This window comes from Oculina patagonica, chromosome 11 (genome assembly GCF_052425735.1).
Source record: "Oculina patagonica isolate OP01 chromosome 11, crgOcupat, whole genome shotgun sequence".
Taxonomy (NCBI): Eukaryota; Metazoa; Cnidaria; class Anthozoa; order Scleractinia; family Oculinidae; genus Oculina; species Oculina patagonica.
Window position 1 is genome coordinate 979,894 of NC_135768.1, and position 16,037 is coordinate 995,930.

A 16,037-nucleotide genomic window follows, 5' to 3' on the forward strand; every position below is an offset into this window, starting at 1 on the left:
TTTGTCGATATCTTCTCACTAGAACTAAAACTAATGAGCAAACGGAGAAATAAAATCGCGTAATTACTGACCCTCCTAAAATCCTATTGTTCTCTCTCTGCAATATATCGACGATTGCAGCCACGAACCAAAACATCAGTGTGGAAGCGACTGAATTCATCAATGTAATGCAGAGAGAGAAAAAGTAGGGTTTTAGGAGGGTCAATGTGTTCCTAATTTTTCTGTACCTCTAATTACATTCAAATACTTGCTACATTCTTCACGCTCTATTATAAAATCATATTCATAAATAGCCAACAAACTTGACATTGACACTGAACTTGAAAATGCTTTCATGAAGACAGCGAAACGTTGTTCTATACTTATATTGCAGGCCGCTGAGGCCGCAGTAATTATGAATTAAAGAATTCTATGCTAATTAAGATCAAATATTGAAGCTTCTGTCACGATTATGATTTCCTTGGTTTACTTGATGAATTATTTTGTTTTTGTTTTTAGTCTCCAATGCAACATAAGTTAACAAAATGTTCAATAAAAATTAACTTTCAATAAGGAATGCATTAATAAAAAATATATTTGCAGTTATTAAAATAAATGTACGGCCCAATGTGCGGAAATGCACGAAGGGATTGAGTAAGTGAGCAAATATTGTGCCCTTTTACCAAATTGACAACGACAATATAACTAAAACAAGAATAAAAGGAAATTGAAAATTAAATATACCTACAGTAAACAAAAGCATACTCTTTAGTACCAAGCTAAATAATAGCATTTAAGTGCCTTTTTTAACAACTTATTAATGAGTTTGAGAAGTGGAAAGCCAAACACGTTTTTCATAGAGAGGCAAGCTCATTTCACTCGAATCACGAAATGGCATAACTCAAATGTATAACCCTCATGCAACTCAATCTCGTTGATTGTGTATCTCACAGGGAGAAATTACGAAGAAATTACGCTTTCTCAATTTTTTTCGTTGTATTTCGCTGATCACTCACATTCGTGGTCGTTCTTTTGTGTTGTTGTTGAACTGGCGTGACACATGTCGAAATCATCAAATTACAGCTATGGAAGAGTTACAAAACTTACCAAACATAAACAAACGACTTCATACTCAGACACAGTGAGTGAATGAGAGACTGGGAAAGGAGGAAAACTTTCACAAATTCCAGATAGTGGTGAAACAAGTTTGCGTTGTGCTCAAAATAAATCTTGGGCAACACGGAAAGCTTTTGTAGGAAGGGTCAAAAAACGTGACTCACTTGAGAGGAATCGGAAACTGACTAATCTGCCAAATATTTTATCAAGTGTTTTCGGTTAGGAACTCCTGCTTTCAGAAATTCCGGTACTTGTAAGTGGTACGCGGGGGGCAATTTGTTTTGTGAGTTATTCAGACCTCCTTCGGAGTTGCTGTCCTCGGCCAATGCATTTTGCGTGGATGTTTTAGTAATAGCAGTCGTTTGAATGTCAGATTGCGTCCTGTGATAAGCGAACCGAGCAGAAATCTGTTTATGTACAGCATGGTATGCAAAGAGTTGTTTGTGTCCCCCGGAGGGGGGGGGGGGGGGAGGTACTCCCATATTTGGGCTATAAAAGTATGTGCCGCGGAAGAGGGTTTGGCTTTTGAGGTTCTCGGTCCTTAAAAAGGGTATATTTTTTGCTGCTTTTGGCATTTTGTTCCCGGTGTGATTCTAAGATATGGTACCTTTATTCTATCAGCTTAAATAAACGCCCAGCTAAACGAAAACAAGGTATCTTAAAACTGAACTATCCGTTAAGTATTAGTAAAGCGATTTGAGAAAGATTTGTGTTTTGCCGTGCGCGGTAAGCCGTTATTTGGGTCGTCACGGAACGCTTCTTCTCCTCTTGAATAGGGTGTTATTTTTGGTTTGTGGTCACAAATAGCGGTTAGAAGCAACAGATTCTGAGCGAGATATCTTGCGCCTACCCCGGGGGGGACTCCTATATGAAACGGACGGGGATGCTCGTCTGAAATTTTGAAAAGAACCCCTAAAAGAGACCAATCTGGGTGTGGCTCAAGCTTTTCTTGACCCCTAAAAGATACCAAAAAAACTAAGAATAGAATTTAGATTTGTATATTTCTTCGTGTGTAACCCTAAACGAGACCATTATGGCTAAAAATCTTGGCGTTTTGCCCGGAACACCCTAAGCGCGACCAAAAATCCGAAATTTACACCCCTAAGCGAGACGACGAGCATCCCCGTCACTTTCATATGCGAGTCCCCCCCCCCCCCCCCGGGGCGCCTACCCAATACAAACAGTGGAAGCCCGATTCTCAAACCACCAGATATTTCGTATCAAAAGTCGTTTCCCATCCCTCATCCCCCGATTTCTCGAAGCAATTTTCGTTTCCCTTGAAGGTTCGAGAAAACGAGATTGTACTGTATGTATGGCGTTTGGATTGGATTAATTGCTACCACAGTTCCTTGTACTTTCGAACTCCTTGTCGTCTTTATAGTACCCTGGGAGCCAGAGGTTTTACTTGCGCGGTTTCCGGTGTCGGTCATTTCTCAATTGTTCGGCCGCCGGAAGAGTATAAACCCACCACGCGCGAGAAAAATCCTCTGGTACTCACGGTATCTTTAATTATAGCAACACGAAGATATTTTGCGTTTATCAAAGTTGCAATAACACGTGCGAGAGGAGGTCGTTTGAGTCACGTGTTTCAGAATCGTATCATCCAATCAGAAGTTGAGCGATCGAACTGAAAGTTATCACGTCAGCTTGCCTTCAAAAGGATACGTCATTGTTGCTTAGCAACAAACACCGTTGGCTAAACCAGTGGGCTCAATTAATTCTCGAAGACGGCCGCACCTCATTTCGTGCCTGGCAACTTAGTGATAAACGCAAAACGTTTGAGTTAACAAACATGCGGAATACGAAAACAATACCTAGCGTTTTGCCTGGACTCTTTGGCAGCCCGGATGTCCTCCAGCCTTGCGTAACCCGCCTCCTCATCTTCCCGAGCCTCCTGTACATGCACAGGAGTACTTTCCAGAAGATTGCTGGAACTTGATTGCTGGCTCACCAACTCATTCCCAGCCTCTTGGTCATGGCTCGCTGCCGTGCTTAACGTCGGGTTAAACCGGTTTGACGAGTGACCAGCTACAGGAGTGGAGACTGATGACGAGCTGACGATAGACCCGCCAAATGCTGAGTCCGTGTGACCATCACTGCTGCTGAAGTCAGAGAGTAACGTTAGCAGGTGGGAGGGGAAGAAGGAATATGGTGGGAGGAAGGAAGGAGTGACAGGAAGACGTGGAATGATGAGGGTGTTGTAGGGAGAGAGGGGAGAGAGAAAGAAGCAGGCAGAGAGGGAGGAGGGAGACGAACGGAGGAATGAATAAGAAGTTATATGGTGGGTGGGAGAAGGGGGAGTGAAAGGAAGGCAGGGAAGGACGAGGATGTTGCAGAGAGAAAGAGAGGAGGGTTTGGAACAGGAGAGAAGAAAAAATGGACAGGAATGGATGGGGATAGAATGCAAGCAATCGGTTTTTGTTCCGAAAATGCAACGCGCGGCTAGAAGAGTTCAAATTATACAATCAGGGGAAAAACGCCCGCGCTTCTCGCAACTCGCGGCTCGCTCGCATTCGCGTTTTCGCGTCGCATGCTAGGAAAAGAAAGAGATTGCTCGCAGTCTTGGATGGAGGAGAAAGTACCAAAGAGGTAAGGAAGGATTAGGGAAAGGCAGAGGGAGAAACAGCTAGGGATCGATAGGGGAGTGGAACGTTAAGTGGAAAAAAGAAATAGCCTGGAAGGACCGAGGAGGGAGGTGAAAGTTTGAGTGAGTAGCAGGCAGGGAAAGAGGAGAGACTAGAACGGGAAGAAAGAACGGAGAGTGGAATAAAGGAAAGAAGGGTACAGGAAACGGTTTGTAGTAATGATAGCATTCACCGTTATTTCTTGCTTGCGGCAACTCGTAACCCAATAACCGCCACTCAGAGACTCTATACAGATCTTTCAACTGCTACCTCATTCGAATGGAATTTTTTTTGGAACGAATCTAAGAACTCTCCCTCACGTGAAACGAAAGGCTCATAACGACTAATGACTTCTTTCCCTGGCTAAAGAAATTCTTAAATGCACCACATTATGCTGAGCAAAATAACAGTAAAAACAAACATACGCCGATGGTGATGTGCCAAGGTTGGTGTGTTCATCAATGGACCCTTTAGACTCCACTCCTTCATCCAGACTGATCCCGTCAATGCTGCTGGGAGGGGAGTGGTGCTCGTTGAAGTCTGTTAAACAAAAGAAACATATAAAGGTACTTAATAAATAAACAGAAATGCTGTGTGAGGCATGATTGGTCTACAACCCGTGAGTGTTACTCTTGTAAAGCAGTATACAGTGGCTGATCCAGGGGAGGGGCCCAGCGCGGACTGACTCCTCCCCCTTTTTGAACACCTCCGGATCTTCCTATGTACACTATACATTTTAATGGTTAATCAGCACAATAAAACAACTGCCGGTTCGTGGCCTGGGCAGGGGTACGGAGGGGAGTGGGGCTAGTTGCCTTTCCCCCCTTTTTGAGCACCACTGGACCCCCCACTGTACATCACAGTTTAATGTTTTATTGGTGCAATAAAACAACTGCGACACGTGATTTAAAAACTAGTCTGTCATTCTAAGAACCCACTTTGTTTGTTTGCTGATAGAGCAGTTTTCAATTGAGTGACGTAAAACCAAAACCAAAGTAATTACTCTGGCCAATCACAAAGGACATAGACAATCCAGTGAACCAATCAAAACACGAAGCAAATACATATAGCTGGTACGAAGCGCGGGAAAACGTGCGCGAGCGAGTCACGATTGGTTTTGGTTTTAGTTCTGATTGGCTGAGAAAGTGGCGCGAGATTTTTAAGCCAATCACTAAGCGTAGAAATGCAAAACCAAAGCAAACGCAATTAACTTTCGACACTCAAGTGAAAACTGCTCTAAACCACGGAAATGTATGGTCTACTGCTTAGTTCACAAACTACAAGATTAAAAGGTGGGTGGCGACTTAGAAAAATCTGTTAGATAGGTATTAAGGCTAACAAACTTTTTTAGCACTTAGTGTTATAAAGTGTTCCAGATTAAGATTAGTCATTATAAGAAAGAAGACCAGCTTACGAGCTTTTCCACCTAGTTATGATAGAAGAAAAGTGCAATGAATCAACTCTAATTAATGTTATGTACTGTAAACACTCCCATGTCATTTCTTGAAGGCAACGATGCAGAACAAACCAGAGAAAAAGGCCGTCGTTTTGTTTTTCTTTGAAGAGAAGGTAAGCGGTTTAGAGATGAAGATGTTAAAAGAGATTACGTGACACAAATGTCTTCGTAACTGTAGAGGTGCACGTTACACATACATGATCGAGGTGCCGTGGATTGTGCGACACAAACGTGACAAATGATATTACGTGACTCAAATTTCTTTCATGCACGAGCATACCCCCAAAAGATGAAAGTTGCATGCATAAAATCCAGGTGTCTTGGAAAGCGAGATATGAACGTGACTAATTATGTTGTGTGACAAGTTGTCACACGGTGAAAAGAACCAAAAAAGAATAAACGATTGCAAGATATGAACGTGACCAATGACATTTGGTTCAGAAAAAGGTACAAAGAAGGTTAAAAGATTGCGGCATAATAACGTGACAGATGAGATTTCGTGACAAATACTGGATGGCGTGACAATGAAAAACGTGATGTACCTGTCTTGTGAACAAGATACTCATGAGCGGGAGCTACACGTGATCGCTGAAATCCCATAAAATCGATTTCCTTGTGCGGCGGCTCGGCCACGTGAATTGTCCGCTCAACAATCTTCTTGGGTGGGGCCCCACTGGTGTACAAAGTTCCTGTAGAGTGACTCAGTTCTCCTGGGGCTAAAGACTGTGCGTTGTAATTCGATATCTCCTTACACATTTCCGTCGGTGACACGCCTGTAAGACCCGGCATAGGAACCAACTGGCCTTTAATATGGTGGTGAGGCAGCGGACGCATCTTGTCCGGCTGAAACATGTCGTTGAGAAGCACTATTTTCGAGCGGACATTGCCTTTCTCCGGAAGCGTCTCCGAATCTTCAATGGTTTTACGCCCGTCCAAATCAAACAGATCCACACTGTTTGCAGATTTATTGTTATTGTTATTGAAATCAAGAACGACAGGCCCTCGTTTTTGCTTACCAGAATCAGCAGTGGCCCATTCGTCAAACATTCCATTCGTCCCGTCATGTGGACCAGCGTTGTAACCCACTGTCGTGTGGGTGACCGTTGTAGCTTTAAAAGTTCTGGGCATCATTTGCGTGGCATAAAATTTCGGCGACAATGGAGACACTGGCGGTGATGTTTGTGACAAAGGCGCTTCATGTAAAACAAACAAAGGTGTCTCACCTACAGAGATACCATTGGACATCTGCCCCGTTCTGTGATTGCCATTCCACGAGCCGCTTTGTGAATATGGAGGGAGTGTTGTGGCACTCCGAGTCGATGTACCTTGGCCAGATCTTATAGCACTGATCCCATTTTCAAAGGAAAGTTCCCCTGGTAAACCCTTTCTGTTATACCGCACCCCCGCATCAAAACTCGCCTTCTGACGCACAGGAGGCCCAGGTGGGGTCACAGTTGTGTTTGGAGATATTGTTCCGCCGTTTAAGACCCGGACATTTTGGGACTCCGTGCCCCTTGTGCCGGGACGTGCTTGCTGCAGAGTTGTATCCAAGAGCTCTGAGCAATCCCCAAGCTCTTTTAAAAGCTTTTCGATCGATTTTACTTCACTATTCATCCCGTCTCCACTTGACTGCTGCATTGTGCCGTTGGTGTACTGCAGACTGGGTTTGTTTAACCTGCAATCTGCACTCTCGTTGTTTCTAAATCCATACGCATTTCTTCGAGTCAAAGTGTTTGCTCGGTTTTCAAAGAAGTTTAGATGTTCTCCGCCTCTAGATCGAGCACCGCTATCAAGGCTCATAGACCGTACTTTCTTCTTGAATGCTTTGTCCACTTGAGCGTACAGGTGTCCATTCACTGGACCAGCCACGTACTCTGGGGGAGGGCCTAAATAAAAAAAACAGAGAAATATTTTACTAGTGGTCAAAATGGCCAGTACCACATGAAAGACCAGCTCAATCGCTTTCATTTGAAAGCATAATAAACAATAAAGCATAAAATAAACAATACTACATGAAAGTACTGCTCAATAGCTTTCATTTGAATGGTCACACACAAGGGTTTCATCCACAGACTTTAAAGTTAGAACCACCATGTACAGCATAATAAACAGTGTCACATGAAAGTACTGCTCAATAGTTTTTATTTGAATGGCCACACACTAGAATTTCTCTCACACATTTGAAAGTTAGAACCTACTTTTGCAGCATAATAAACAGTACCACATGAACGTAAGTGTTCACTAGCATTCGTTTGAATGATCTTACACTTTCATTCAAACTCAAAAGCTAGAAAAAAACATTACCACATTGGTCACACACACCACAGACCAAAAGTTAGAACCACCTTGTACTACATAATAAACAGTACCACATGAAAGTACTGTTCAATTGCTTTCGTTTGAATGGTCACACACTAGGGTTTCATCCACAGACATAAAAGTTAGAACCACCTTGTACAGCATAATAAACAGTACCACATGAAAGAACTGTTAAGTAGCATTCGTTTTAATGGTCTTAGAACCACCTTGGAATAACACTACCTCATGACAGTACTGCTCAGCAACTTTCATTTGCGCACACAGACTAAGATTTAAAACCTGGAACTATCTTGTACAGCGTAGCAAACGCTATCACACAAAAGTACTGTTCAATGGCTTGAAAAGAAATGAATAATTTTATGACATAAAGATCAGTCTCTAGATAACTATCTGTGATTCTTTTCTGATCGTTAAATAACGTACGGAACACAATTAAGGCTCTCTGAAGTCTTATTACATCAAAACAGCTACATTTTACCTCGCTTAGAATAATCACCGTCCTACAGCCGTTAGCAGGCTTATGCTACACGAGACAGGTAAACATTCAGGCGCTTACGAACGAAATACGTGCTTAGAGATATGGAAAAGACAATGAAAACAGACGCATACTTGAAAGCAGACAAGTTTTTCAGACGCAAAACAATGCAGGATCGACATCAAAATGAACTAACAAAATAACCGAGTTTATTATCCTTAAAAGTTTGACAGCATTTAGAACTTATTATGTCTCGTTTGACCAGAGTGGGTGTAAAAATGTAGAAAAATGTTGGAAGGAGGAGAAATAGACGCTCCCGTTTTTCGCGCACTGGCAAGCAGATCTTACTGTTTAATTAAAGCACACGACAATCATTGCATGACTTCGATTCCTCCTCTCTGCGCACGGAAGTCCGACTGAAAAGTTGTGTTGGAGGGTGGTAACACAATACAAGTCCAAATTCCTTCGGTTCAAGGTTAATTGGAACCATTTTGGATCGATATCAACACTTGATTGGGATAAGAAATTCCAATGCAAAACCAAGATAACATGAAAGAGAAGTAACAACACCCCATAGCAACTTATGCCTCTTTAAAACCAGCCATTCGAAAGAACATGAAATGAACCTTGTAAGATTAGATATATCCACAGATTACCCGCAAAGAACAAGAAAATAGTTGGCTCCCAATTTACAACAGATCTTGGAACTTACTACATATTTTAGCACAAAAATCCATCTATTTAATCCGGAAATCGCCTTAAGCTTTCTTCAGGGTCGCTAAGCCAACGGAGAAAAAAACACGACTGTCTCGCAACTAAGTGTGATTAGTTCAGTTTTTGGCCCAGCTTCAAGCGAGTTGCCTCCTCGATGTTTCCTATATATTTCTTTTAATGTTAATTCTGGGAATAAATTGGTACAACAAGACAATACTCCCGAATTGATGATTTCTTCAATTCTCATCGCATGTCTGCTTGAAAGTGTATTGATACTGTTAGGAGAAATCACATCTAGATCACTTTGGGCGAGGAAGGGGTCAACCACACAGATATTTACAGCTGTATTTCTGGATTATAATATAAGTCAAAACAAAAACAAAGCCAACAAAAACCTCTGGAGGTCGTTCCTGATAACTAGCAAAGTTCTTCTAGCCATAACAATACTGGGAAACATTCCGTCTTTTAGCGTTTTGTTGAAAGATATTCAACAAAACAGATATTGATGGCAAAAAATAAACGCGCAAGCAATCTATTTTCCTCTTCAAAGTGAACTAGACTTCAAAGAAAAATAGCCATAAAAAATACTGGAAAACATTCGGTCTTTTAGAGTTTTGTTGAAGATGTTCAACAGAACAGAAGATGACAGCTAGTACTGCAAAAAACCCTCTCTCTTTCTCTTCAAAGAAAACTGTGATGGTGAAATAGTCAGTTTTAACGAGTAGCCGTTTTAAAGTATGCAACAACAGCTTTCGTTATTCAAGGTATTTTAAGTCTACTGCAGGGGGCATGCACTTAAGGCTACACCTACGAAACGCAACACAGGCTCAACAAAAATGGACGCTTTAAGCCCGGTTTTCACTAGCGCGAAGCACAGCGAGCATAAGCGCATCAATAAAAAATTTTTTTTGTCCAAAAAAAACAAAAAATATTTTCGTGGCATTTAATGAACGCACAGACAAAACAATAATAGAGTAACTTTAATTACATTACCATGATCTATAAACATAACTGACTGCACGTCCAGAATGTCTCAAATATTCCACTCGTAAAATGATTGGATTTCAATAAAACGAAAATATTTCTGACAATTTGAGTGCAACAAATTAAGGATTCCACTTTCACAGCTAGCAAAATAAAAGAGGCAGACAGTTCATAAAACTAGACGATCACGACGAAGGTCAAATCACTTTTTGTGTGATTTTTGTTTTGTTTGAAAACAAATGCGGAAACAATAAATCACGGATTTGGGCGATGATTTTAAGCAGAGCAGTGAACTCACGTACACTCTTTTTTTCCTATAAGAATATTGTTTTTCCGGCCCAGGCTGAATATTCGTATTTTACTGCCGATTTTAGGCTGGAAATATTCTTGTTAACATTCTTAGATTATACTACATGACATTTCTGTATCAATTACAAGTGTTTGGTGTAAAACTTCTTGCAGAAATGCTATTAGTATCAAACATACGGCTAGTACTGTTTTTGTTGTTTTTTGGCTAGTTTTGCCATTTATTGATAGGAAGAATTTTGTGGGGTTTGTTGAAAACATATGATTGTATTATATTTCCAAATTTTCAACACACAAAATTATATTCTTTTCAAATCTCAGCCTCGGGTTTATTCTTAATATTCTCAAAATTTCGCAAATTTCAGCCTCGATATTCTTATCACAAATATTCTTCTAGCAAAAAAGATTGTATTTGGGGTGGAGAAGTAATGCAAGGTGTCAATAAGACTTCACTGCCTAGCTCAAACCAGAAATTCTCCTTACATACTACCATACACTTCTATCAATGTAAATTCTGATTTAGTGGAACATAAAGACAATATCTTGAAGTTGATGATTTTCTATTTTCTCATCAACTGACTGCTTGACAATGTATTAATATCGTAAGAAGAATTTACATCTTGACCATGGAAGTTAAGAAAAGAAAAACGGTTATTCGATTATGGACCACAAAAAATAGCGTGTTTAGAAGTAACAACAAAATGAATGGGTGACTGCTTCAGGCACAAATAAAAATAACACAATTTCAACGCTTTGGAATATCTTTTCTTCCCGTTTGCTAAAAATACTTAAGCACAAATACTTGTTTAGTTCAAATGTCTAAAGCTCCGAGACAGTGACCTTTCCAAAATGCCATAAATAAAATACATTCTTGTGGTATTGACTTGTATGAGTTATGCAACAAGGTGAATAGGTTCTAACATTTTAGTTTGTATATAAAATTTGAATGGCAATTCAAATGAAAGCTGTTGATGGGACAAAGCTTGCGGTGTTATTCATTATTGTTCTAAGTGTTTATAGCCATAAGGTCCATTAAAACATTTTTGTGGTGACATTTATTATGTTCTACAAGCTTGTTCTAACGTTTTTGTTTGTGTACAAAAAACCAAAAGTGTGACCATTCAAATGAAAGCTATTGAGCAGTACCTTCACGTGGTACTGTTTGTTATGCTGTAGAAGATGGTTCTAACTTTTGTATTCTATAGGTTACAGTGTGAAGCATTGAAATGAAAGTTCTTCATATAATGAACACATTCCAAAGAATTACTTAAAGCTATTAAGTTTAGCCATGACTAAGCCCACGTATTGGCGATTCGTCTGAACTATACACTCATAAATTGTCTCCTTAACACTACACACAGTCAATAAAAATAAAAATTAAAAAACAAAACAAAATCATACTTACGCTTCAGACTGTCACTACTTCCCTTTGCCGTGCTTTCCTGGCTCGTGTAATCTGCCTTCTTGTAATCTGAAGTGAAGAGGATTGCAGGATTTCAGTATAAGTGAATGATACACGCTTATGTTAACGTCACTAGGAGAATTAAAGGTGCGCTATGACACACGACAAAGCAGTCACTCCACACGGAAATTCTGCGCATTACACCGGCAAAGCTTCAGGCGAAATATTGAATACAGTTTTGTGCCCAAGAAGGTTAATCCACCACACCAAATGTTGTTAAAAATTGCGCACCATTTTGTGAGAGTCCATTTCGGTCAAACTCTCTAGAGAAGGCGAAACTCTTGAAGTTTAACCTAAAACCGAGACTAGGTGAAGCGAAGACGATAGCAATCTTATATGTAGCATCACTACTCGAGATCGCCGCGGTCGAGCTGCTATATTTTAGTGAAGATGAAAATAAATACACGGCATTCCTCTACTGTGTTATCTCGCGCGCGCGATTCGTATTGACTGCGGAGTGAAAGAAAACAAGTCAATAACAAAGAAAATCAACTTACAAGGCTGCGGATAATTACGGACACCGCTTCGTTCGAAATTTAACGGGGCAACGACGGCCATACGGGAACATTAATAAACTCACCACCGCAAGAACAACACGATGTTGTGTAGCGTTCGAAAGGAATACCTTCTCGGCTGCAAAGTAACTTGATCTTAGAAACCATTCGGAGAATTTGTGATTCGCGATTGTTACATACGGATCACGAACGCACAGCACGGGGTCCAATTAGCGAGTACGCGAAATAAAACAAAATGTTTCCATAAAAAGAAAGTTACATACGAGTCAAGATACACGCACCCACAACTTCCTCTTTGAATTTCCGATCCAGTTGAGAACTAGAAATCTGCGCATTTTTTTACGCCTTTCGCCCCGTGTCAGCGCAAGTCACGAGTAACTATTCCGGTTTGGGATGGTCCCATGGTCGGGTCAGGATTTCACGCACTTTCCCACGCCAAAATCATTACCGTTCTTATACTAATAAACCTAACACCGCCGACATTATGAAATAATCTAATATGCATTCGAGACGACCACCAAACAACTGTATTGATGAGACCGAGAGCAATGACTTTGACAGACATAAACCGTTGATCGATCAGGCCTAGGGAAGCAATCGGGAAGCGTATTCGATGGATTGTGCTACGAGTAATGCGTAAATCAATCACAAAATCATCCATTCCTTTCCTGATCGGTTTAGAGAATGTCTTTTTCTGCACAGCATAACATGACCGCGACGTATCCATTACCAAACACAAACAGACAAAAAAATGTTCCAAGGATCTACGCGACCTGTGGCGGCGAGCAGCAAATCCAAACTAAGCGCTCGTATTTTCGTGGAATCCAGTGTTGAGGCCTCGGCAACTCATCGGCTTCTTGCTGTACCAAGCAAAATGCTTCGCCTCTCAAAGTAGCACAGTCAAAAGCCAAGAAAACAGTTGAATTGCATGCAAACGGCGCAGCAGACAATCCGTCCGTGTGTAGTGAAATCTGCGCGCGAAGATCGAGGGTATTGACAATCAACCGATTGATTATTTTTGAAATTTAACGCCAGAGCGGATCTGTGCGCTCCAATAAAATAAAAGACAAGTAAAATTAACGCGTGGGTGATTTTATCTCCTTTCAAAATGAAGGGTCACGCGAAAACAACAATGAAAGAAATCGTGGAACTTGGAAACAGTGCAAGGTGAAATGTAATTGAGAATCCGCCATAGCAATCGTTAGTGTCTATTGCGCGCGTTATACAATCGAAATTGTAAATGACAGCAAGAAATGTCCAACTTTATCAATCGTTTTTGATTTGACAGACACGCGTAGTTACTGAAGGATTCAGTCAAAAACTCAACGAAACGCACGCTACAATAATCTAAGATATGTCGATGAAAAACAATGATTATGGCGATAAGGGGCTTAAATGCTCCATCACATGTGAACACAGGCCGTTATCGCTAGAAAAGAGATCTGTAGCTATGTCCAGCGAATTCTTTTTGAGAATCTAACCGCGAATTTCAAACATCATTCTCTGTTTTGAAGAGCAATAACAACCGAAGAAAATTTTTCGGGAAACTAACATGGAAATCCTCGTGAACGACAACAGAATAAATGACCTAATGACAAACATGATGAAAAACAGGAGAATGAGAGTCGGGGGATTTGAAAGGAAACAAAAGCACTCAATTTCATAAAATTAACTCCACACCACAAAGATATTTAATCCTTAGAGGCGTATGCACCAATTACAAACATTTCCTGTCGCTAATGATGACAAAATTCTGCAAATATTTTTCCGCGCACTGTTTAGTTTTACAAGAGTTGAACAAACAGACAAACAAACTAACATGGACGACAAACCACAATTTAAGGATATTTTAAGTTTTCTTTCCAAATTTAAGGGTTTCTTGCAGCACTGTGGGCGGATTCTGATGATTATTAGCTATAAATCAAGTGAAGAGTGGGTAATATTTGGGAGTGAAGTCCGGATTGAAGTGTGTATCAGATTGCAAAATAAGAGCAAGTTATCGAAAGTTACGATAAATTCGCCACCTGAAAACCCTCGCAAAACGGTCTGGTTTGCAAGCTAGCTGTTTTTGACTACAAAACTTATCAAAAACTATTTTAATTGCATTAATGCTTACTTAAATGAGTCTTAAATGTGTCCAAAAAAGAAACAGTTTGTTCCCGACAAGAAAATAAAGTCAAAGGCAAGAAGCCAAATCCGAAGCACCCAGAAAATTTATTACTTTTTCTTTTTTTAATTTCATAATCACGATGCAGACAGGTAGAGATAAAATTAAGAGTCCTTCTGTTTCCTCAACCCTTGAAAATTCCTAAACACCCCAAATAAAGGAAATCCTGTTACACAGTCAACTGTCTCGTTGAAGCAGAAAAAGAAGACATCATTTAAAATGTCAATATAATTTGTATCCAAAGAAATGTTGTTTACACAGCCTGATTGTCGATGACTTAAAACTAAGCACATTAGTGCAGACGTTAGCATAAATTTCTCTGTGATTCTGGAGGCGGAAAGGCTGGAAAATGCGAAATAGTTGTTGTTGTTGTTGCAATTGTTTTTAATCTCATCTTCGGATGTCTGTATTCTTGGGTAGGAAGGGCGCAAAATCTAAGTAACATGTCGTACACTTTTCGTTATCCCTTGAACAAATACAGTCAACTCCCGCCTAACGGACACCTCGCTATTTCGTTATTGCAGACAGGAATTGACTGGAGAATTAGTAAAAATAACTCCTACAACTACGGCCTTTCGCTATTGCGGACAGCAATTTGTGGTCCCGAAAATGTCCATTATAGTGAGAGTTCACTGCACATTGCTCAGGTCAAACACGAGATAATATCTATTTTATGTATATAACGATTTGCTCGTTTAGACTACAAATTGAAGGTGACGTTAAACTAGATAACTTCACTAGAAATCCTCAAGGAAACACCATTACTGCCGGTAATTGACAACAAGAACAGTTAGTGAAGGATGCAGTACAAAGCCAAGACAAGTAACGACAAAAGTGGAGGGTTGAGTTTTACAGAAAAATCTTCTTTAACCATTGTATCCGCTTACTATCATCAGCCCGATCACACGAGGATAAAGATATGCGATAATCTTTACAAAAAAGACACGCTAGGAAACCGTGCAACATCTCGTGTCTTTGACCAAAGTCTCATGCAACTCACACTCTCATGCGCCGGGCAAACGAATGAAAACTGTCCGCGACTCCCAAAAAATTGAAGCAAGTTCAAAGTCGACGAGCGTTGATAAGAGCGCGTTAGAGAGCAACAGAGCGCTCAAAGACCTCAAAGAGGACGGGAGCGTATCAGAGCTGGCGATCAAACTACAGGGAGCGTTTCATCGTTATCTCTCCGATTCATGTTTGATTCAGGCTTAATAATGTCTTTTTTTGTGCACAAACGGAAAAGGCGAAACTAATCTGAAGAGTTTAGCAGTAATTTGGTCGCATAAACGGAACACGGCTAAGCTCTTGCTAAAACGGTTTCTAGGTTAAAGAAAATAAGACAAAATCTGACACATAAACACGCGCCATGATTGGTGCATAAGAAGAATTACCATAAATCCATAGAAGAACAACTTTGCAAACGCCCAGCGGGTCAAATAAGGAATCGAACACATTTTGCTACTTCCATTACAAAGTTTGAAAAAAAAGCTCAAGTGGAATCCTATAAAGCCGGGGTCATCAAGAGTTTAGAGAGAGTTTAAACTATCGCTTTCGTTTTCACGTTTTCAGGCGCTCTTATCTACTCTTGAACGATCGCACCGAATTGAACCTGCTCACATTTCCACGAAATTGGAGAAAACTCTCGGCGAAACTTTCGTAGACCCTAGTTGTCCTAGTTCTTGTCTGATCCGCCGTCACATATTTAATGGAATAGGAAAAAAGCCGGACGACGCCCACCGAATTAACAAGATTTTCTTGCTTTTCCGGTTCAGTCGTTTGAGTGGAGAAAGAACCTTTTGACGCCAAAGAGACAGTTGAATTTATAGTAAAATCCTATTTGGTACAAATTGAAAAATAATTGTTAAAAATAACTCATCGACAGCAAAAACGGCTCTAAAAATAATCATGAAAGGAAATACT

The 16,037-nt window shown here is 40.4% G+C and overlaps 1 protein-coding gene across 6 annotated transcripts in view; it reads right to left on the bottom strand.

Annotated features, from left to right (window-relative positions):
- Positions 1 to 16,037, bottom strand: part of LOC144631167 (tensin-3-like) — a 51,477-nt gene that overhangs the window by 8,554 nt on the left and 26,886 nt on the right. For 2 of the 6 annotated variants that reach the window (XM_078489553.1, XM_078489555.1), the window contains exons 21-24: positions 11,379 to 11,444; positions 5,718 to 7,061; positions 4,145 to 4,259; positions 2,910 to 3,197 (exon numbers count right to left, since the gene is read on the bottom strand). In XM_078489553.1, coding sequence (XP_078345679.1) covers positions 2,910 to 3,197; positions 4,145 to 4,259; positions 5,718 to 7,061; positions 11,379 to 11,444 — 1,813 coding nt within the window. The remainder of the gene's footprint in view (positions 1 to 2,909; positions 3,198 to 4,144; positions 4,260 to 5,717; positions 7,062 to 11,378; positions 11,445 to 16,037) is intronic. The other 4 variants (XM_078489559.1, XM_078489558.1, XM_078489556.1 and 1 more) reach the window with 4 other exon arrangements.